Below are 24,808 nucleotides of genomic sequence, written 5' to 3'. Positions count from 1 at the left end.
TCTCTAGAGCCAGGTCCATGGAGCCAAGACTGCAAAGAGCCATCACACCCCCTCCAAAGAGAATGCTTAAAGGCTCAAGCTGTGGGGCTGCAATAGCAGCAGCAGCGCCAATTTGTTCTGTCCCACTTCTATCACCCTCCCGACCTTTTATGAGTCCCTCCCTCAAAACAGGATCCTTTAAGCTGAAAGTGGGAGTGGAGGTGGAATCGACCAGTTGGGGGAACATTGCATAGTATTGCAAAGAGGATCAATTCCCTCTCCCAACAAGATGCATACACACTCTAGTGGAGATCCTGACTAATGCTATATCTGTGCTGTTAAAGGGTGCTCAGTCACAGTGGTAGTGTCCCCACTTTGGAAGCAGAATCCAAAAATATGAAATCTGGAATATGTCCCTGAGGACTACACAGCCTTCAGGGGTGTACTTCCAAGTTGCTCAGAGCATTTCTTGGGGAAGGGGAGATCAGCGAAAATCCCCTGTGCTTTTGAAGCAAGGACGCCACTGCTGTGGCTTGGTATCCTTTCACTGCATGGATACAAGATAGTCGGGATGCTGATCACTCTGAAATTTGTCCCTGCATGTCTAAATACACTTGGACATAATCCCAAATGTGTTTGTTTAGAACATCTTTGTTTTTGCCCTCATTAAAAGCAAAACACAACAAACAAAATGCTTTAAGGAATCAATATGCCAACAAGTTGGTTTGACGTTAGCTTTGTGCCCTCTGCTTCAAATCAGCCATGCAGTTTCAAACTGGATTTTTTCAAATAAAGGCCTGACAGCCTCAGGGGAGATGGATGAATCCTGCACTAATGAGTGCTGAAAAGACCATGGACAAACAGCCCCGCATACAAGGGGAGTCTGCTGTGGAAGTGGATGGGAACCGTCAGATGACAGCTAACATTCCAAGTTCAACAACAAGGCTCTAATGCCCGTGCAGAAAGGATCATTTCTAACTCCGGAAAGACAACTTGTTCAGCAAGAAAACGTCTCTGGAAGCAGTGGACAGAAAACAATCAAAGGATGAATTCTTTTCTCTCTGTCTACTAATACTAGAACTTAAGAGCCCTCAGCAGACAGTCCATTTGTTACAGGATAAATTAATTGTGGTTTTTATCTTGGAAGCTGCCTTGAGCTTTGTTTGAATTAGAATATGGCGGGGAGGGAGGGCTAGACCCATATGGGTGAGCGGGGATGAGCCACAGATGAGGCTTGTTCCTGCTCTCCTCTCCCTGGACACCCTGTTCTACCTCATTTCGCCCACCGCTGTTTTAACCTCAGACAAGCAGGATGGTTATTTGCCTGGTAGGGGAACCGGGTGAATAACCAGCCTGTGCACCTGGGGTTAACGTAGCCGTGGGCAAGAGGAGAGAGGGAATCAGCAGCACCTGCAGCTCATCTACCGCCCACCTGCCAGCCTGGTCTATATGGGCTGCCCTGCTATAGACACTTATCATTCTGGAATGTACCTACGGAGGGAGCAGGGAAGAAAGACAGGCTCCTCCCCACCCCGCACATCAATTCCACTGCATGTCTGCAAGATGCCTATGCATGGATGCAAGCACTTTTCTGTGTGATGAGGAACCCTAAGGCAGAGCTCCTGATGGTGTGGAGGGACGGCCGTGTGCATATTCTTGCATGTGTATAGGTACACTGCAGACGTGCAATGGAGCGCACACACGGCAGGTGGAGGAAAGCCTGCCGTTAAGATGCTACCCACTCCGCTGTGCATCCATTCAATGCATGGAGGCCTGGATGTGTGAAGTGAGCTATGGTCACTTGAGGAAACTGATTCCGAATAGACCAAAGGAAGAACAACTTCACGTAGTGTATCGCTAATGTATGATATTTGCTGCCACCGGAAATGGTGAGAGCTTCTAGCTTCAATCGTTTTAAAAGGGGATGAGAGAAATTCATGAAGGACAGGTCTACCAATGGCTGCTAATCACAACGGCTAATGAAACCCCCAGAATATGATTTGCTGAGGAGCAACAGCAGAGGAAGACGACTGCCTTTACACCCTCTGCCCATGGGCTTCCTAAAAGCATCTGGTTGGCCGCTGCAGGAAGCTGGATGTTGGATTCAGTGGGCCTCCAGTCTGATTCAGCAGAGCTCCTCTTACGTTCTTAAATATAATAACAAAGCTTTGCATTTTATAGACGTTCTCTCAGGAATCTATACACCAGCCCTATAAGATAAGTCAGCATCATTTTTGCCTAGAGGAGGTTGGGAGAATAGAGAGTTGCGTAAGGCCACCAAGTTAGCTGATGGCAGAGCGCATACTAGTCCCAGGCCTTTCTAATTCCCAACCACTGCCCTACTGTAGCTCCTGTGTGAACGTGAGCACTGGGGCTAACCTCCCCTGCTGGCTGCCCACCCACAGGTGCAGTCATGCCAGCTCTAGGCTGACATGAAATAAGAGTGAGGCTGCAGCTGGTCTTGTGGTAGCAAGCATGACTTGCCCCTTAGCTAAGCAGGGTCCGCCCTAATTGCATATGAATGGGAGACTAGAAGTGTGAGCACGGTAAGATATTCCACTCAGGGGATGGAGCCGCTCTGGGAGGAGCAGAAGGTTCCAAGGTCCCTCCCTGCCTTCTCCCAAGATAGGGCTGAGAGAGATTCCTGCCTGCAAGCTTGGAGAAGCCGCTGACAGTCTGTGAAGACAATAGTGAGCTAGATAGACCAATGGTCTGACTCAGTATATGGCAGCTTCCTATGTCCCTTGAAAAATTGAAAAATTCCCAGTAGCAAATGTTCGGGGCTGATTTGGTCCCTCAACGAACACAGCAGAGTGTTTGCTGCTTCAACCAGCAACCTTGGATCACTACATCCACAAAGCATTAATCACCAGGAGGATCCACTACAGCCCAGGCAAGGATGCAGAGCTTTCCAGGAAAGAACTATCCATTCTCAGTTCATGGACCCTACATTCCAGAATAGATTTCATGAGAATGGGAGCGGTCGGTGAGCAGTTCTGCCAGAACTGCACCCACAACCAGAACAGCAGAGCACTCCCTATGAAATTACAAGGACGTCAACCTTTAGGAGAGCCCTAGCACACACTCACCAAGCAGTTCATGATTTCCACTCCATTTGGATTCACTGTTAGTGCTTCATCATACAATTGCTTAGCCTCCTCCAAGCTGCCGTTCATCTCGGCGAGCCTCCCACGCATGTACAGCACACTGTGAGATGTGGGAAAGAGACTCGCTGCCTCCTGGATACAGAAGCCGGCTTCTTTGAGATGCTGTTGTTCCAGGAAGAGTTCAGCTGCAAAACAAAACCCAAAAAGAATGCACTTTATGTAAATGGGGGCTCCTCATCTTTATGCTGGACAGCACCACTCCGAAATGTCGAGAATGTTAGTAACCCAAGAATGAGCTGCTGTGTGGCAGGAAAAAATGAAGCTGTTAGTGACATACGCATTTGAAAATGTGCTGTCTGGGGAATTGTATATTTTAAGGACTCCATAACAGGGGCTGGCTGGCTGGCTACACAATGAATCCCTTGTTCGGTCCATATAAAATAAGTGAGGAAAGAAAATGGGATTTTAAAAACAAGTTTAATAAACCTGGGTTCCCCCACCCCATCCCACCCACAGCTTTCTTTCTTTCTTTCTTTCTTTTTCTCCTTTTTCTTTTTTCTTTTGGTGGGGCACAGCCTTTTCTGACCCCTCTCCCCACACCAAAACATGCACTCAAGGGCATCTATTCACTACCAGTGTTCAAGGACTATGCCAATGTTCTTCACTGTAAGGCCTGTGGGCCAGTGACAACCCACATTAACCTTAAGTGTGGCCCCCTCACTAATTGTTATTGGGCCTGTATGAAGCTTCAGGCAAAGCTGAATAATCTGCACAGTCCCCGGGCATCGTGCCGAGACGACCCTTCCGACTGTGCAGTGTGATGCTTTGCCCAGCGCTGGCGGGTTTCCTTTAAGGGAAATGGAGCCCTCTTGGGCCCCTGTCCCATCTTGGAAGCTGTGCACAGAGTGCTGGGAAGGCCTTTCCCAGAGCTTTCTCCATTGAGGGTTTTGTCTCTCTCAATGGGCCCTCCCAGGACTGAGGAAAGTGCAGCACTGTGCAGAGGTCAGCACAGTGGGGAAAGGCTCTTACAGTGAAGGTTTTTGGGGGTGGGTGGCTTTTTGTTTTGTTTGATTGTTTGTTTGTTGCAAAATTGGTCCCTACCTGAAAAATAGTGAAGATCAACTGGGCTATGCATTTCTCCTTGTGGACATATGAACCTGCCCTACCCTAGTCGGATCACTGTGCCCCATGGCTGGCAGCAGCTCTTCAGGAACTTGGTTTCCCTGCCATAGCCCTGGTATCTGGGATGCGATCACCCCTTTTGGTTGGAGAGGGTAGGGATTGAACCAAGGAACTTGTGTATGCATGCAAAGCAAATGCTCTCTGCCACTCAGCCTTGCCCTAGCCTTCGCCCTAGCCCTGAAAAAGCTACAGCACATGCTTAGTGACACCGCTTGGCAACTGCAGAGTCCAGAGGTGCAGCTTGGTAATTTTGGAGCCTGGACCTAGAGGCCTCCCCTCCCCTCCCCCCTGCTGCCAGATAAGCATCATTGCCCTACACACACATACACCCCATGACACACACTGTATTTTAAACACGTGGGTTAATGGAGGTGCCTTGCAAACAATGGATGAGATTTTAAAATTTCCCAAACCATAGTTGAGGACTGAGACATTTTCCCCACATCTATTTCTATTTCTCTATTTGATGGGGGAGGGGATTGAAAAGAAGCTGGGACTGAGTACAATTAGCCACCCCCCCTCAAAATACCCAGACTACAGACAATAACAGAAGCAGCAAACTCTCTCTCTCTCTCTCTCTCTCTCTCTCTCTCTCTCTCTCTCTCTCTCTCACACACACACACACACACACACACACACACTCACTCCAAGACCCCAACCCACAGCATGAGAACTCAGCTGACTCAGTTTATCTGTTGCTCTCACTCACACATTGCTGAGGGTGTGTGGATGGCAATGGTAACCCAACCAGCAAGGGAGGCACACACAGATGTGCATGCCTGCTGGGCTGGCCGCTGTTGCCACCTCTCCCCTCCCAGTGTGCCACCACTGTGGAGTGGGGATATGTGAACTGGCTCAAATTTGAGCCGGCTTGCACTCAAACCAGTTTGGTTCAAGTGGCTCAGCCTTGAACTGAATCGGGTCTGGCTCGGTTCGGGTCTGAACTGAACTGATTGGATTGGTTCAGGGGCCTACCAGCAAAGGGGAATCTGGTGAGGATTCCCCATGAGCAGCGGGAGGGGGGGGGCTTCTTAGATGGTTAAAAAAAGAATTAAAATCAGTCAAAAGTACTAAGTATTGCCGCTGCCGGCAGCTAAGGCGGTTCCCCCTACCCCTCCTGGCTTCCCCCCACAGTGCTCAGGGCTGGCTCTGGCCAGGTTTAGTTCTTCTTTGCCCCATTTTTGGAGACGATATTGGGCTGGATGAGGGATAATAGACAGAAGTTGAATCCAAAGAAGACGGAAGTACTGTCTGTAGGGGGTCGGGATCTGAGAGATGGTTTAGAGCTGCCTGTTTTGGATGGGGTTACACTCCCCCTAAAAGATCAGGTTCGTGGTCTGAGAGTGCTCCTGGATCCCAAACTCTCCTTGGTCTCTCAGGCTGAGGCTGTGGCCAGGAGTCCTTTTTATCAGCTTCAGCTGATACACCAGATACGTCCATTCTTGGAGACTAGTGACCTTAAAACGGTGGTACATATGCTGGTAACCTCTAGGCTTGACTACTGTAAAGCACTCTACGTGGGGCTCCCTTTGTATGTAGTTTGGAAACTACAATTGGTACAGAATGCAGCAGCCAGATCGGTTTCTGGGTTTACCCAAAGGGAACATATAACAGTGATTCTAAAAGAACTGCACCGGCTGCTTGTACTGTATGTTTCCTAATTAAATACAAAGTGCTAGCTATTACCTATAAAGCCCTTAACAGCTTAGGTCCAGGGTATTTAAGAGAGCGCCTTCTCTGTCGTGAACCCTGTTTTTAAATCTGTACACCACCTACAGATTTTTGTATTAGGCAGTATACAGATTCAATAAAGAAACAAACAAATAAATAAATAAATTTCAGGCCATTGTACATGCAGGGAGGCCTTAAAAAAAATAAAACAACCCTCTGCGCATGCAGAGCTGGTCTTGTGGTAGCAAGCATGACTTGTCCCCTTAGCTAAGCAGGGTCTACCCTGCTTGCATATGAAAGGGTGACTAGAAGTGTGAGCACTGTAGGATATTCTCCTTTGGGGATGGAGATGCTCTGGGAAGAGCATTTAGGTTCCAAGTTCCTTCCCTGGCATCTCCAAGATAGGGCTGAGAGAGATTCCTGCCTGCAACCTTGAAGAAGCTGCTGCCAGTCCGTGTAGACAATACTGAGCAAGATGGACCTATGGTCTGACTCAGTATATGGCAGCTTCCTACGTTCCTATGCGTATTGGACATTTTCTCACCAGATTCCCCTTTGCTGGTAGTGCTTCGAACTGGAACTGATCCAGTTTGATTTTGAACTGAACCGGTTCCCCGTACGGAGGGAGGCAAAACAAAACCAGTCTGTCCTGGATCTGAATCCGATTCAGATTTGATCTGAGCCGGAAAAACCGTTTTTGTGCACATCCCTACTGAGGATCCTCTAAGCGGAACAGGAGAGGAGAGAGTCACTGTGACTGCTGGCTCCCTGTGAGTCTCGCCTCCCGGCCAGGTGCAAGAAACACCCCAGCCAGCCCCAACTGGATCCCTGCTCCTTCACGTCGCAGCGTCAGCTCCCTCCGCTCCCTTGTGGTTCACGCGCTGCCTGGCTGCTTGTGCGTGGTGAGATGTGGCACGTGTGTGTGTCACATCATGTGCTCGCTCCCTGAGCAGGTATGCTGCCTGCTATGGCCAGGTGAGGAAGCAACTTTGAGGGCCCCCAGGGGGTGTGGGGGACTGGATCTCCACCCAGAAGTCCAGGGGAAAGGGCACCCCTGGCAGAGTCAAAGTGAAAACACTTTCCACACGGAATGCTACAAAGCTAGGAAGTACACAGCATCACAAAGGATGGAACAAGGAGACACTGAGAAGTGGGTGGCACATGCTATAAACAGCAAGAATGGATATAGCACTTCTCTTAAGTTCTCAGAATCTATATTTTCACAGTAATCATTAGACTCCAGTAAAGTAGGTCATTGTCAGGGCTGCCATGCTGGAGGCAAGCAAGTATCTCTCCACACTGGTGGGAGGACAAGGAGTTATGCCAGGTATCAGGCAGGCAATCAAGAGCCATACTCTTGACTGGTGGGAGCCAGCGTGGTGTAGTGGTTAGAGTGCTGGACTAGGACCGGGGAGACCCGAGTTCAAATCCCCATTCAGCCATGATACTAGCTGGGTGACTCTGGGCCAGTCACTTCTCTCTCAGCCTAGCCTACTTCACAGGGCTGTTGTGAAAGAGAAACCTAAGTATGTAGTACACCGCTCTGGGCTCCTTGGAGGAAGAGCGGGATATAAATGTAATAAATAAATAAATACATAAATAAAAATAATACTTCTTGCTGTCTCTGAGCAACAACCTGTTCAGATTAGGATGTCAGGCCCAAGTCAGGAGCTTTATAAGTACCTAAGTGGAACATCATTGGCCTCCTGTATCACCTGACCCCTGCACGACAGTGCCCTTCGGCGATTTGCAGTGGTGTGCTGAAATGCCACGAGGAGGAGGCCAGTAGATTCCTTCCCTGGTAAGCAACTGGGGAGAAAGATTATTGGATATGGCTGCTAGGGTAGCTCTCCAGGGGTTCAGATGAGTATTTCCCAACCCCACCTGGAGAGGGCAGAGATCAAAGCTAGGTCCTTCTGCACACAGAACTTGTATTCTACCACTGAGCTGCAGCCATGCCCCAGGGCCAGGTAATTTGAACAATGGTGAGATTGCTAGCTCCATTCTTCCTCTTCTTGCTCAGTGCAAGATGTGGCTCAAGGAACAAGGGGCAACCACCCACCCACCCGGAGACTTCCCCAACTCCAGTTTGAATCTTGATTGAATCTTGACAGTTCTATATGAGTTGCAAATATTTTTCCTCATTTTCTTTAATGAAGTTTTGCATAACTGGATATTTAGAAAATCAGGGTATCAGAAATGAGACCACTTAGGTTAGTTTATATTAAAAGCATTAGCAGAATATATTATTCATATGTATTCGTTTGTACCACACAAATGCGTAACAGGTAGATGGAGATCAATTTTTAAAAAAAAGAAAAATGGACTAATAAAAATGAGGTTGCTCTACTATTTACTTTGCTCAACAAGAAGTAATTGTTCTATTGCCTTTTACAATGAGAAATATTGAACAAGAATACTAATGCAACCTACTGACATTATCAATCAATTTTTGTTAATGTAGACACTAAGATTTATTATACCCTACATGCAACTGTTATTAAGTCCTCACAAAACCTTCAGAAGAATACATTTTGTTTTTATTGAACTCTCTCTATAAAATTGAAATATCTGACACTGAAAGAAATGCAGTAATTCTTGTTTATGGCTATGGGGGAAAGCATTTTTTAAATTAAGTATTATTGTTCCATTGCTTGGTAGATCTACCTTTGGCTAGCAGCTATGAAGTTAGATTATTAATGTAAGAGTTGGCTCCATTAAGCATTGCCCTAGTATTTGTAACAAGCAGCAGGATGGGGGAAAAAATGCTTCAAATTCCTTACTGCTAACTGAGGTTTTGGGGGTGAAGGTATACATAAGTCTGTAGGGATTACTGTCCATCGGTCTTCAAATTAAGAATACTGTACACTTTTCTTGAGGGCATTCTGGATCTGGAATGTAACTGTAACAGGGAATGGTGGTGGTGGTGGTGGTGGTGGTGAGGAAGAGCAGTTCACATGATCAGCATGAGGGTAGGAGAAGCCTCCTACCTTAATTCGAGATCCATGCATGCTCCTGTTTGCCAATCATGTGCCAGTTAAAAACAAGGTCAGAGGCTGGGAGTTTGATCTTGAGCTAAGCCCCAGCTGGGCAGAAAGAGCACACCCTGACCAGATTTCACCCCCACTTCAGAATAAGGTTGGAATTAAAACTATTCTACCCAGCTGGGGCTTAGTTCACGATCAAGCTCCAAGCCTCCAGCTTGGTTTATGCTGACACGCAATCAGTAAATGGGAGCATGCACAGCTCCCGAATTAGGGAAGGAGACTTCTCCTACCTTAATGTTGAGTGTGTGAACTGCCCTAGAAACTATTACAAGAAAACTTTAAAAGATGGCCTTTCCTTCTAGCAATGGGCTGGTTCAGATGTCACATGGAGCCTTGGTTGAAGCCAGGCACTACACGATATCTCTGAGCCTCAGGAGCACACACTTCCTTCCCTGTTCCATCTCCACCCGAGAGTCCACTTCTGCTCTATGTTCTAGTAAATCATGACATCCTAACCCACTCATTTTGGTTTCTTCTAGCCTACTTGCCCCAAATAAGCCAAGACCTGAAACTTACTTCAAACTTTGGGTATGGATCATATCTTATTTGAGGGCAGTAGGCTAGGAAAAAACAAGATCAGTGGGTTCAGACGCCACGGCCATGTGAAGCTGGCTGATGGGGAGAGTGAACTCTAGTGAGAGGTCCTATAGACTAGGGCTTAAAATGCTGTGGAGGGGTGTGTGCATTGTGTATTAACATCTTGTGCCAAATGAAGGCACTGCCTTGGTTTCCTTTAGGGGCAACTGGAAGGCTTGAAATCCTCACAATGGCAGAAGGCATAAAGGCAATTCCAAGGGTAGCGGCAGAATCAAACACATTACCACTTTTTCAATGACTAGCCATAAGCACATTTTCAGGTTGATATTATATACAGCAACTAGCAAAAGAACACCTTCTGCTATAAGGGCATGTTTTTACAAAACCCTTAAATATTATAGACAATGTCTGAAATGTGCAAAATATGTCAGTAATGAAATCAGAAGTGATGTCCAAAAATTCTGATTCTGTTACCAACACATTTTGCATATTTCAGACCCTATCTGTAATATTTTATAATTTTGTAAAAATCTGGCCTTATAGTAAGAGATGTTCTCTTGCCAGGGGGTACATATAATATCAACTTGAAAATCTGCTTATGGTTACAGTAATTGGAAAAGTGGTAACATGCCTGATTCTGTAACCCTTGGAATTGCCCATTACCCTCTTTGCAAGCATAGCTACAGTAGGCTCATGTTCAGCTCATACCCTCTGTTTCTTTTCAGCAGCACACTGCCTAAGTCAGCCAGCCTCCAGGGTGTTATTTTCTGTCAAAGAACACCAAAAGTGTTTACATGGAACGCACATCACCACCATCACCAGCGGCAGAAATTTTTATTAAAGCCCTAAATCTCAGCTTCCTTGCTTTTTCTCTCCAGGATCTCAGAGAAGACAGCCACCTCCAGGCATATAGAAAAACACTAGGTGAAACACAATATGGCTTCTTGTGAAACACAATATGGGAAACACACCCCACACTCACACCCCCTTTGACACTTGGGTTCGAACTGAGCATTGCAAGAATATCAACTTCCAGTACTTGGGCATGTATGCAAGATGATTGCATACTGAAGATGGCCACATATCAGAGAACATGCTTTACAGCAGATCAGGAGCTCGCCTACCTTCCCCAGCAGTTGAGCAGTGGCCATGCTGCCCTCTGCTGCACTGCGCACCCACATGAGCGGCGGCATGGCGACAGCAAGAGTGGGAGGACTGCTCCCTCCCGCATCCCAAGATGCCCCACGCCATGAGTGAGGTGGCTGCTCTCCTTAGAGCAGCCACTGCACTTGGTGCGGCAGCTCCTTCCCTCGGCTCGCTGCCGGAAATTGTGGCAGGCCAGGGGAAGCCTCTAAACCCAGTGGAGATTGCTTGCTGAGGTTAAGCGAACTGCAGGTTGAGACGGCCTTACTCGGCCTGATAGATGACCTTCGCCAGGGAATTGACAGAGGGCGTGTGACTCTTTTGGATCTGTCAGCGGTTTTTGATACCATCAACCATGATATCCTTCTGGATCTCCTGAGGGAGGTGGGGATAGGAGGCACTGTTCTACAGTGGCTCTGCTCCTGTGTCTCGGGTAGATTTCAGATGGTAGCGCTTGGTGACAGTTGCTCTTCAAAAAAGGAGCTGCTATATGGAGTCCCCCAGGGCTCCATTCTGTCATCAGTGCTTTTTAACATCTACATGACACCTCTGGGTGAGGTCATATGGGGATCTGATGCTGGGTGTTATCAATATGCTGATGATACCAAAATCTATTTCTTCTTGTCATCAGTATCAGGAAATGGAATTAGCCCTTTATATGCCTACCTACAGGCAGTAATGGGTTAGATGAGGGATAATAGGCTGAATTCAAGTAAGTCGGAGGTGTTTTTTATTTTAATTTTAAATAATATTTATTTTATTTTTAAAATAAAATAATAATTTGAATTTTTAAAATAAAAATAATATTTATATTTATTTTAAATAATATTTATTTTATTTTTGGTGAGTCATAAACTTCAAGACAGGATAGAACTTCCTGTCTGGATGAAGTAACACTCCTCCAAAAAGAACAGGTCTGTAGCTTGGGAGTGCTCTTGGACCCAGGTGCTCTTGGACCCCTGGTGCCTCACTGTGTCCAGAAGCGCTTTTTACCAGCTGTGACTGATTTGACAACTGGAAACAGTGATGCATCAGCTGGTAACCTCCAAGTTGGACTACTGCAGTGCTCTCTATGTAGGACTGCCTTTGTAAGTAGTTCAGAAACTTCAGTTAGTTCAAAATGCGGCAGCCAGATTGGTTTCTGGGGTATCCCAGAGAGACCACATTATGCCTGTTCTCAAACAGTTGCACTGGCTGCTGATATGTTTCTGGACAAAGTACAAAGTGCTGCTTATTACCCTGAATGGCTTCAGTCCAGATTACCTGATGGAGCATCTTTCTCTACAAGATCCCCACCCCGGCTCATTGAGATCATCAGGAGGAGTCCGTCTTCAGGTGCCACCGGTTTCATCCGGTAGCGACCTTGGATAAGGCCTTCTCTCTTTTCACCCCTAGGTTGCAGAACACGCTCCGCATGTGTATAAGAGGATTGTCTTCCTTGGAGGCCTTCAGGAGAGACTTTTAATCTGTTTTAAATTGTTTTTTTATTTTGTTATGTATTTTTTATTTTAGTGTAAACCGCCCTGAGCCACTTTACAGAGGGCGGTATATAAATCAAACAAATGAACAAACAAATAGATCTTTGGCTTGAGTGAGCCTCTGCCCTGCATAGACCAGGCCATCCACTCAAGTAATGGCTTATTAACAGCCCACAGTCGTAAAGATTGGCATTCCCGAGGTTACTGTAGCCTGCAGCTTTGTTGATCAGGTTTAATAGCCTCACAGCTTCCCAGCCATACATAGCTAAGTTTAGTTTAGCTTCCCACCCATACTTAGCGTATGGATGACCTGAAAGATAAAGAAAACTAGCTCTTTTGTATACAGTTCTTCTTGATTGGTCACCTGGGTGTGTTTTTTTACTCTCCCTAGGTGACCAACCCCGATTCAAACTGCTCCTCATTCTTCCAGTCTGATTTCTGCTGAATCCTCTGTAATTTAGTTTCATAGATTAGAGGTGCTTCTGATTCAATGGAAAGCAGAATGAATGACTAATAGGAGCCTAAAATTATATTTCTTGGAAGCACATGTTTGCTGTAAGCTTAAAGAATCCCCTTTTGTCATACCATTTTTCTTCTTCTTTGGCTACTTGTCCTTCCCTGTTCATTTTGCTAACCCATCAGCTGCTTGCTTTCTCTTTCTGGCTCTGTCATCCTGTTTTGTTTTTTAAAATAATAATAATAATAAGGCGTAGAGCTGCTCTTCAACATCATTAAAAAAAAAATTTAACTCCATGCAAATTAAGCCACCCACACTTGTCTTTTATTGATTATCTCTGTACTTGGGGTTTAAATAAGTCCCACTGTCATAAACACGCTTTGTTGTTCTCACTGAGATCCAATCTTGTTTCATTTTTCTGTTTTATTTATTTATTTATTTACTTACTTACTTACAACTAAAGAATATTTATGGGCCCACACAGATTCGCAGCTGCTGAAAAGCTTGCAAGTGCTGCTCTTCAGCTCCCGTATCCTAGAAGTGCCCATATCTCCATCCCACTTGTTTCCCTCCTCCCTTGGTGTGTGTGTGTGTGTGTTTGCAAGTGAAATTATTGTTGGTTGCTAACAGATTGACGAATATGATAATAACCTTATGCAATATTCCTCCTGTTACTCTCATCTAGTTCCCAACTTAGCAAGATATTTTAATAAGTCAGCCTGGTTTTGATGCATATGAATAAGCCTGCTGATTGTGTGGCTCAAAGTCCCCCAGATGTGTTAGAACTTCTCTGAAAAGGGGAAAGACAAAAGCTGAAGCTTCTAGAGACTTCACTTGGGCCTTTGAAAGAAGGTGTTTTGGATTAGTCTTGCAGTCAGGCTTCTGCATTGCTGCTTGCCATAGTAAGTGTGCCACAATCTGGCAAGCAGCATAAGCCCCAGCCATCCATCCAAACTTGGAATTTGAGAACAGGAGGGGAATTGCTCCAGAAGTCTCATGACTGTCTTTTTACACACTACCCCAGTCCAAGGAAGCAGGAGGTGGTTTGTCTCCCTGATTGCCAAGCTGCCTGCAGTGCCTTGACCTCAAACCAGCAAGTCTCTCATTGAGGCTTTTCTCCCAGGCAGCTCATGTCGCCCGGAGCACTGGGAGCAGAAGGCTCTTGGCTGCTCCAGAGGAGAGTAGCCTGACTTTTAAACCAGGTGTAAACTCTAAAGCCAGTTCGAAATGGGTCTAGATAATCAGTTTCCTCCCAAACTGCTTGGATCTGGTCAGCCACCACCCTCTCAATCATCTTGCCCAACCATGCGAGGTTGGAAACTAGCCTATAATCAGGGGCATAACAAGGCTGGAGTGGGCCCAGAGACAAAATTATAAAATGGGCCTCTCACTGATACACACACACACACACTTCACAATATATAGTGCACTCAGGCTCACATCCCCATTATGCCAGCTTCTCTAGAAAACTCCACTCTCTCGCTTTAACCCTGTCCCTGCACCCTCCCATGGGGAAGAGCGCTCCCAGCTCAGAGTTGCTTCTGCAGACAAGGACTTTGCTGCATGCATGCAGCCTTTGCTCCGAACTTGGGGTTGGCTTTTCCACGGCACCGAAGCTCTGCGGGTGTTGGGGAGTCATGTGACTTGCCTCTGGAGGGCCCCTCGAGGCATGGGGGCCCCCAGGCAGCCGCCTCCCCTTGCCTAATGGTAGTTACGCCCCTGCCTATAATTATCCATCACCAGTGGATCCAAAGTGGGCTTCTTAAGAAGGGGTCTGACCATCACCTCCTTCAGACAAGATGGCATCTTGCCCTCCCTCAGTGAGGTATTAATCATAGCAACCAGGCCAGCTCCAACAACCTCCCCACAAGATGAAATCAGCTATGTTGGACAAGGTTCCAAAGAACAGGTGGTGCCAGTCAGGCATGTAACATGCACAGCTATATGGATCACCGCCAGGGGTGTAGCAAGGTTCCCGGGGGTCAGAGGACAAAGGGTAGCCAGGAGGCTACCAGCACCCCAAGCCATGCCCCCTGCATCTGACGTCAGATGCAAGGGGGCAGGCAACGTAACCCACCCAAATCTCCTCCTCCCCATTTCCCTGCTGAGCAGCAGCACTGGCTCAACGGTGCAGAGCAGAGCTGGGCATGGGGCCACTGGGGGTTGCTGTCCTCCTCTGCCGGGGGCGACGTTGGCGGATTGGGGCTAGGCAGCCCTCCTTCGGAGGCTCCTGCATGGTTGCAGCAGCCTCTCTCCGCCTCTCTTCCGTGCTCACCTCGGCCATCTGCCCCGTCCCTCTCGGAAGCAGCTGCTCGGCAGGCAGAAGGAAGTGGAGAAGGAGAAGAGGATGACATGTGAGTGCAAGGGTGGACTGGCCTTAGGGGCCCCTGGAGGCCCCTCAGACCTTGTGGGCCAAGAGACATTTGTCCCCTGCCTTATCCAATCAACTCTACGCCTATGGGCACTGCATGAGTTCTACTGGCTTCACAATCCCCATGTCGAAGCATCAAAAACCAACATTCCAATGTCGGGAACTCATGGATCAGAGTGTTCCTGTGCTCGAAATCAACTCCACTCACCCAGGCTGGCTGTTGGTTCCCTGTGATGCAGAAGGACTATAAAAGCTCCCTGTTCTTGGGCAACAGCAGTAGTCATGTTTAAATATATGAAGCTGCCTAGCCTGCCTACACTGGATTGTATTCCCTGACTATTGTAAGTTCATTTACAATACTTACCTTGTGTGGAAGCAAGGTAGGAGGAAAACCTGGGTAGCTTTTCATCCTAACTTGCTTCCACACAATCACTTCTACCCAGGTTTTCCTCCTACCTTGCTTCCACACAACTGAAAATTGGGAGGACACACAGCTCCCAAAACTGGGCAGAACACAGTTTTTGATTGTGTGAATGACCTCACTCTGTAGTTTGCCTGCCCTCTGTGGAATGCATGCAAAGTTATCGCTTGACTTCCATGACTTCAGACAGCTTTTTGTGGCTGGGCAAGTCACAGCTCTGTTGATGTACGATGAAAAGAAGCACAGCTTAGCGCTGGCTCCTGTTAAATGCTGAGTGCTCTGCAGCTCTGGATGCTTTTCAAAGCAATGTCACGAATAATTCTCTCCATCACTACTGAGGCAGGAACAATTGGATCTCTGTCCCTGAAAGTCAAATGGCTTCTTAAAGTGGATTTCTGCAGCACAAGCCACCTGACATCCAAACCTCAAACCTCCAGTAGCTATTGCTGATATGGTTAGCTTGATGAATCTGCAGTCAGTAATGCAGAGTTTTTGCAGAACATGTCTGTTGCTTCCTGCAGCTGGGGTTGAAGGCAAAGTTTAGATGCCCGTGGCTACTTCAGTCCTGAGCCTCTGGAAATTAAAGTTTGTTTGATTGTTGGTTTTTCTAGTTGCAAGCAGTAGAGTGAAAATTACTTCCTTCTTTCTAAAATGCTAAGTGGCCACCCTAGATGCCCGAGAAAGCTTATTTGTGTGCTTTTATTGTCTGAACTTGACATGTAGATCAAGGGGGTATTTCTCAGGGCCTTTCCAAGATACTGCCCTTTCCCCCAGGCAGACGGCACCTCTGACCCTTGTGGGCTGCAATCTGACCATCCGCTCCACTGCCAAGGAGGCTTTCGTAATAATGCACAACCTTCCCTGGGAGTAGAACACCTCCAGGATTATGCTGTTTATGCCACACTAGCCTCCTTGGCCTCAGCAAAGTCTGTACAGAAATCTTAATAAGGACATAAGCAATTGAAAGTATTTGGTGGGCTGAAGAGCAACATGAATATCTGTAAAAGGGAGGGAAGTCCTGCACCGAGTTATACTGATCAGTATTCCCTGGAGAATCTTCAGATTCCACCAACGTCCTCATGTAGAACCTGGCAAGCTGAAGCCACAGATTCCAGCCCTTAACCCTGTAAAGTGTGTTGATTGATTTCGAATCCTCTCTTCACTGCCTTTTACGTTCAAATCTGGTTTCCCCCAAAGGTGCCCATCAGGAGTAAAATAAATAAATTTTAAATGTCCTGTGATGGGAAGGGTAATATACATCTACATATATATATAAAGAGCCTACTGTACACACAACACAAGTGAACAGATGTTTTCCATTAGCTCAGTGTGTTATGCTGTCCCTGATTCCATTGCGCTGCACATTGATGGAGTATTCATGCCAATATATTTCTTGAAGGGTAAACAGCTAATTTGCTCCTGGAGGACAGACATGACTCTCTGAATTTTGCTGAAGAACTGGAGGGGGAAAACGGAGAGACTGGATATTTTAGCCCCCTCTTTCCATATGCAATTTGCAACATAATTTAATAGTCTACCTGGTAGGGTTCGTAAGCTCTACGCAGAGGGCATGCAGCCAATCCGGGATCAAATTACCAGAGCAACTCTTCTGTGAGTGGCCATATTTGGTAAAGCATGGGGCTAGTTCAGAGTACCACCAATGGCAAGTGGAGCGGGGCATTGCAGTCAAACGAAAAGGCTTAAAATAATACAGCATTACAAGCTGCAGGAATACGTTATGAAATGGGACTTGTGGGATGAAAAAGCTTCTGCATGGTGAAGTAACAGCCAACAGCCAATGGCATTCTGCATACAAACAAGGCAAAATCTTTCAGATGCGCCAACTGTCTCTATTTACCAGTGACAATTCACTGTTTTCTGGTATTTGTCCCTGGTAAGTCATTGTTGCTATTTTTTATTTTTTATTTTGCTTCAGTAGTCTTGTTAAAATACGAGTAGAGTTATCATTTTTCAGAATCCACCTCCCTACCCAGAGTCTCTAGACCTTCAGTCTTCGAGTCTGCATGTGGGGGAGAAGGGGAGGAAGGTAGCTTGTCTCTATAGCTTGTCTCTACTGCACATCCGTGTAATCATAGGCATGACTTATAAACATGCATATGACTACAAATCCCATCGTGCTCACCTACAATGGCCCCCACACTTTTTGATGGCTCCAGGAAGCTGCTGAGAGGGGTCATATGAGGTTTGGAATAAGATACCTGTGTGCTGATGACATCCAACCCTACTTCTCCTTTTTGCCCATACCCAGGTCTCTAGCAAGGCAGCTAGAGGCAAGAGTTCATTGAAGGAGCTGGGTATCTTTCACACAACAGGCTTTACAGAGAGTTTACTGTGAGTTTTAAGTTGCCCCCCCAAATTGACACCAAAAGTGGATTTTTTTTACCCTGGATATAAATCGGGCTGCACTCTAATATGCAATGAAAAACTCAGATCGTGTGTGAAGCGCTTCCTGATAGCTCACAGGGACTTTCGGGTAAATCTGGGTGATAAGTGAATGCACACTCTCCATTCCGGAAGAGATGTGAGCTAAAAGCCCTGTATGAAAAATAACCTGGGTGGTTTCTAGACAGCAAGCTTTACACTGCAAAAAGTGGTTTAAAGAGCGACATTTTGTGGTGCTGGTTTAAAACTGCAGTTGGAATCCGTTGCCTCCTACAACAGGCAAATACAGCTATTTTTCTGCAACGCAGATGTGACGTTATAGGGCTGTAACGCAGCAATAAAATCAGAAAGAAGGCATCGAAAATGTGAACAGCACCTTGCTTACAGGGCAGGGACTGCAATGTCAAGACACAGGCAGTACGGAGGGTCACCTAAGGGATATATCGTGACACTGTGGTAGAGTGCAATCTGGAAAGTGTCCTGGTGAACCAGCAAAAGTGTGTGCCAACTGAAGTTGTTTTATAGCCAATAAGAGCCACAGTCATCCCTGGATCTTCAGGCCAGCCTTGGTCTCTAGAGGAAACATCTGAGCTGGGCTCCCCCTCCTCCCAAGTAGGCCCATTCGAAGGGAAGTCCCCAAGTATCAGGCGAGCACCTCCTTCAGAGCTGAAGTTCAGCCATAGCATAGTATCACCTCCACTCCTGGGGACTTGAGGGCGATGGAGGGGTTCTAGCAACGAGACAGGAGCCTCACTAGGGGGCACTGGGTCCTCCAAGGGGGTGACTGGCTCTGTGTGCTCTGGGTCCAAAGGATCTGGAGGGCAGTCATTGAGACTGGAGATTCGGGCTTGGGCAGGTTCCCCCCACCCCAACAGGGTCTCCTTTGGGTCAGAGTCCAGGTGAACCCCAACAGCTTCACATCTAAGTCAAGTGGAGTGGAGGAAGTGCTGAATCAGTGCTTGAAACCAACAACGGGAGAGATAAGGACCAATCAACTGGTGTCCAGCCGGTTCTAGATAGGGTTGTCCTTTCCCAAAAGGCTCAGGTCCATAGCCTGAGGGGATGTTCCTGACCCAGCTTTATCACTACAGGTCCAAGTGCCATCTAATGTAGTGTCTTTCACCAGCTAAGGCTTCTCCTGGATAAAGATAGCCTGAACACCATCATCCATTTTTTGGTAACCTCTAGGATGACTACTGTAATGAACTGTAAGTGGGGCTGCCTCTGAAGACTACAGTAAAGGCTACAGTACTACAGGGAGTACTACAGTTAGTTCAAAGTCGAGCTGCTTGATGGCTAACTTGGGACCAGTTGATGGGGTAACATCACACTAGTGCTTCAACAGGTGCTGGTCTATTTCCAAGCACAATTCCAAATGCTAGAGTTTACCTTCTTAATCAAAGGTTTCCAGGCTTGGGTCCCCTGATGTTAGTGGAGTACAACTCCTGTCACTCCTAGCCACAGTGGCTTTAAAGCATTCACAACCTTGGACTTGAGCACCTGAAAGAACGCTTGCACCAACCTATCTGATAACTTTATTATTATTTATTATTATTTATTATTATTTCAATTTCTACACCGCCCTTCCAAAAATAGCTCAGGGCGGTTTACAAAGAGAAACAACAAATAAATAAGATGGCTCCCTGTCCCCAAAGGGCTCACGTTCTAAAATGAAACATAAGCAGGGGCGTAACAAGGCTGGAGTGGGCCCAGAGACAAAATTTTAAAATGGGCCCCTCGCTCACACACACACACACACCCCACACACAATATATTCATGTGACTTGCCTCTGGGGCGCCCCTCGAGGCGTGGAGGCCCCCAGGCAGCCGCATCCCCTTGCCTAATAGTAGTTACGCCCCTGAACATAAGATAGACACCGGCAACAGTCACTGGAAGTACTGTGCTGGGGGTGGATAGGGCCAGTTATTCTCCCCCTGCTAAATAAAGATAATCATAACGGTAAAAGGTACCTCTTTGCCCAGTTAGCAGGGGTTTGTGCTTGGAAGCTCCCCCACCAACTGCAGTGAGGTGAGTGCTGATTGGAGAGAGGGTCTTTTCAGTGAGGGCGCCCCAGTTGTCAGTCCGTCAGTTCTTTATTACAGTCTATGATCAGTAACGGTGCCCAGGTTGTGGGACTCCTTCCCCATACTTGCCTGGTGCTTGCACCTTATTTATTTATTTATTTATTTATTTATTTATTCATTTGCTTGTTTATTTAACCCATAACATTAGTTGAAATAAACAACAGCAAAAAAGTTAAAACATTACAATTTAAAATTTTCAAACAATGTTTTAAAACAGTGTTAAAACTATTTAAACAGTATTTAATTAAAAGCCTGGGTGCCAGGCAATGTTCTTCTTCCTTTTAATTCTCTCAGACTTTAAAATCAGTTTCACTGCTTTTAAGTACGCATCTTGTTGCTGCTTGACGGCTCTTTTAATTATTTTGTTATTATGGATTGCATTATTTTTAAATTATATTTTTAGTGTGGCGATGGTGTTTTATCATGTATCATCCTGAACAATATGTTTTGAAAGGTGGTATAGAAGTATATAAACAAATATGTAACCATGTGGAAGACCACAAAACTGCAATGAGACACTTTCCTCCCCTCCCACTTGGACTTTCAGCCCTCCAAGTGTGCATGCGGCATAGATGCATTGTGGCCAACTCATTCAGTTTTGTAGGCTACAGGTGAGAAGAAAGTCCATATGAAAGGCTACAGGCTAGAATCGAAAGCTATATTAAAGACTACATGAAAACACCTGTGCCTTGGATTGCAAGGTGGATCTCTGGTATTGGGAGGAACAGGGCTTCAGATTCGGAATCACAACATTGAAATCTCAGCAAAACTGTGACAAGGTTCTGCAGCAATGGAATGCATACCATGGTGAATACCAGCACCTAAATATGGACATACAATAAATGAAGGACTTACCTGCCTGCAACCAAATCTGTTCAAGAGTTGTCCATAGCTGCATAGGCCCCTGCTTCATGGCAGTGCTGTGCATGGTGACTTCAGACATGGCCTGCTCCAGCCGTGAAGCTGCGATAGAAGAGGCTCGTTGGGAGCCTGAAATATATACAGACAGCACTGATGTTACCACTCTAATTAGATTACTGTCCTTTGGCTAGCAGAAAACTGTGAGCTTGTTCCTCCGCCTCCATGCAAATCAATGATGACAATAAGAATGGCTCTGGCAGCATTTCAAAAGCACATGAGCAGAGCTGTGTTACTCTGTGTTAAATTCTGCACCGGGAAAAGCAGAATTCTGTGACTGCTATGCATGACATAAATGTCTGGATACTTGCACATTTCTGCGAATTTTGCAAATGTCCTTCACTTTGATTGGCATAATTTATTTTTGTTTAGTCGGGCATTAGGAGTAGTATTTGCAGTATTCTTAGTAGAGTAGAAAGGAGATATGCCCTGAAATGCGATAGGGTAGTTTGTCCAGCTTCTGTGATTTCAGCAGGCATCGCTTCCACTCTTTCAAGCATAATTCACAACAATAAGAACTAGAAACATGATTTTATACTAAAAAAATAAACTTGAGGCTTACACACTAGCTCTGGGCATGTTCAGCTCTGCATGCAAAGGTCAGGTGGAGAAGCACCACTAGCCCAAGCAGACAATACAAGGGATAAGGCAAATTGCACTCACTTTGCTAGCTCATACAGAGTGATCTTTTGGTGATGTGTGTTTGTGTGTGAAAGGGGCAAAAATTGGATCGTCATTGTTGGCAGTGGTGCTCTGGCTGGAGGCCACCACTTTTAATTCCCAGGCATAGGGACATAGGAAACTGCCTTATACCAAGTCAGACCATGGGTCCATCTAGCTCAGTATTGTCTACACAGACTGACATATTATCATCCCAGAGGGGTTTTTGAAGAAAATATGGTGGATACCAACCATAGAGAACTACTGCTGTACAATAAGGGGGGTAGTTGTGATTTCAGCCCCCCACAGTTCACTCCTACACACAATTCAAGCTAAAAGTTTTAAGCTGCAAATTTTAGTTTCAGCCTTAGCCGGAGGAGAGCTGGTCTTGTGGTAGCAAGCATGACTTGTCCCCATAGCTAAGCAGGATCTGCCCTGGTTGCATATGAATGGGAGACTTGATGTGTGAGCACTGCAAGATATTCCCCTCAGGGAATGGAGCCACTCGGGGAAGAGCATCTAGGTTCCAAGTTCCCTCCCTGGCTTCTCCAAGATAGGGCTGAGAGAGATTCCTGCCTGCAACCTTGGAGAAGCCACTGCCAGTCTGTGAAGACAGTACTGAGCTAGATGGACCAATGGTCTGACTCAGTATCTGGTAGCTTCCTATGTTCCTATGTTCCAGTCCTGGTCTAAATTGACCACTGCTCTGACGCAGCAGAAGTCAGTAAACTCAAGGAGGATACATTCATATATCCACAAGAAGCTGGAGGTTGTATCCAAGCCACATCCTCTGCTCTCGTGGAATCACACAGAGCCCAATATACCAAGGGTTCCCAAACCTGGGTCTCCAGATATTGTTAGACTAAACTCTCCATGATGGTGGGGAGTTTTAGTCCAATGTCTGGAGGCCCAAGTTTGAGAAACCCTGCAGTAAAGAATAAGTGATGTTAAAAGGGCAGAATATTGGACCCAGTATTTCTATGCTTTTGGGAAATAAATTATTATAATTAGAAAAAACCTTAGCTCACGTACGGGCTACTTCTCAAACACAGACAAATATCATGTGACAGTTACCCACTAAAAACCAGTCTATTTAGGTTATATCAAGGCAGGAATTCTGCTCACATATGCTCAAAAGGAGAATTCAAATATAAGATTTGCTGAAAAGCTGACTGATAACATATTGTCCTCAGAAGACTATGGGAGAGGCATCCACTAAATGAGAAAGAATTGCAGTCAGGCTCTACAATTTGGTCTGGATGACTCACAAAGTTGCTGAGTGCATCTACTGTAACACGCTCCAGCCATGCTCACAACCTTGGAGGAACACTGGAGAATAAAAATGAGGAATACTAGAAAGCTGGGAAGAGGCTTTAACATTACATCCCCCCAGCATCTCGCTCAGCCTCTTCACCACTGAGAGACAAGTGGGAGCTTTAACACATCCGTCTTTGATGAAGAGAAGCCATCAAAGACGGACCCCCTGGAGATAGTTGCATCTGGCGTTTGGTGGGGGTAGGGAGTGTGCTACTTCTCGCAGTCTTTCATGGGCCCATAAACACAACCACTGCAGAAACACCAAAAAACTGATCCAGGAGCCATGCCACATTCGGAGCCTCATTTCTTATTCTGTTGTAAGGCCACCTTGAGATCATCTGATCAAAAGGAAGAGTATACATATTTAAATTAAACAAATAAATTAAATCTTCAGGTACATACCTGAATGCCCCAATCATCTGCCTACAAAGTGACTTGAGCACAGTATTGAACAGCAGGTCAATGAAAGAGTTAATGCCCTAAATTGACATGTGAATTAAAATACTAGGTTGTATTTTATAGGTTCACAGGAACATAGGAAGCTGCCATATACTGAGTCAGACCATTGGTCTATCTGAGGCAGAAACTCAGGTTTGCGCTGGTCAAGAAATGGTTAATAGGGTCTATAAGCTGCCTTGTTGTTAATTGCAAATTGTTACTTGCTAGAAGTCATAAATCTCACTGGCCGGAATGCAGAGCTGCAGAGCGAGAGGCCCTGTTTGGGATTTGGAGATAGCTGAGCGCTAACTATGACACCTTCAAGGACACAGCATCTGGCCAAGGAAAGGAATGAGATAGTTTGCTTATCAACATGTAGAGAAGAAATGCTCCATTGTACTAGAGGAATGTAGTCTAATTGCAATAATTGCAATAATTGTAATATGATGGTTAAGTGATGCTAACCAATGAAGATTGTATTTACTGAATGTAATTGAGATGGATATAAAGCTGGAAACATGATGTAATCTTTTATCTCAGGTTGGGAGCGATTCCACTGAGATCAATATTGCCTGGCAATTAAATCTGTTTTCTCTCAATTTGCTGGTGTCAATTCTCGCACTCTGAAACCAGGCTAAGGAATTCTGCTACATATCTAGCTCAGTATTGTCTTCACAGATGGGCAGCAGCTTCTCCAAGGTTGCAGGCAGGAATCTCTCTCAGCCCTATCTTGGAGAAGCCAAGGAGGGAACTTGAAACCTTCTGCTCTTCCCAGAGCGGCTCCATCCCCTGAGGGGAATATCTTACAGTGCTCACACATCAAGTCTCCCATTCATATGCAACCAGGGCAGACCCTGCTTAGCTATGGGGACAAGTCATGCTTGCTACCACAAGACCAGCTCTCCTCTCCACTGGCCAGATTGTTTCCTGAACTGAGTAGGAGATTAGACTCAAAAACTTCCAAGGTCTCTTTCAACTCTAAAATTCTTTGCCTCCGTGCCACAGGTTCAGTTTTATCTTATGGCCAAACATGAATATATTAAGCTGTCATTTATCTCTCTAGCTCAATACTATCTGTGACGGGCAGCAGCTCTGCAGGATTTCAAGCAGGGAGTCTCTCCCAGCCCTGCTCTGAGATACCAGCATTTGAAATGGGGACCTTCTGCATATGAAGCAGACACCCTACCACTGAGTGATGGTTTCTCCTCTAAAGGCTGCTAGCTGGAGTCATTTGCTTGAACACATAAGCCTATGGTGGTGTTGCTAAAACTTTGGACAGATAGGAACATAGGAACATAGGAAAGTGCCATATACTGAGTCAGACCATTGGTCTATCTAGCTCAGTCACAGACTGGCAGCAGCTTCTCCAGGGTTGCAGGCAGGAATCTCTCTCAGCCCTATCTTGGAGAAGCCAGGGAGGGAACTTGGAACCTTCTGCTCTTCCCAGAGCGGCTCCATCCCCTGAGGGGAATATCTTGCAGTGCTCACACATCAAGTCTCCCATTCAGATGTGACCAGAGCAGACCCTGCTTAGCTGTGGGGAGAAGTCATGCTTGCTACCACAAGACCAGCTCTCCTCTCCAACTGAGGTTCA

At 46.1% G+C, this 24,808-nt stretch overlaps 1 protein-coding gene across 5 annotated transcripts in view; it reads right to left on the bottom strand.

Annotated features, from left to right (window-relative positions):
• TTC7A (tetratricopeptide repeat domain 7A) overlaps positions 1 to 24,808 on the bottom strand; it is a 291,532-nt gene that overhangs the window by 56,176 nt on the left and 210,548 nt on the right. For all 5 annotated transcript variants that reach the window (XM_053312732.1, XM_053312747.1, XM_053312738.1 and 2 more), the window contains 2 exons: positions 20,737 to 20,871; positions 3,069 to 3,271 (listed from right to left, as the gene is read on the bottom strand). In XM_053312732.1, the coding sequence (XP_053168707.1) occupies positions 3,069 to 3,271; positions 20,737 to 20,871 (338 nt within the window). The remainder of the gene's footprint in view (positions 1 to 3,068; positions 3,272 to 20,736; positions 20,872 to 24,808) is intronic.

The sequence above is a fragment of the Hemicordylus capensis genome, chromosome 1 (assembly GCF_027244095.1).
Source record: "Hemicordylus capensis ecotype Gifberg chromosome 1, rHemCap1.1.pri, whole genome shotgun sequence".
NCBI classification, from domain to species: Eukaryota; Metazoa; Chordata; class Lepidosauria; order Squamata; family Cordylidae; genus Hemicordylus; species Hemicordylus capensis.
This window is presented reverse-complemented; position numbering and strand designations above follow the sequence as displayed.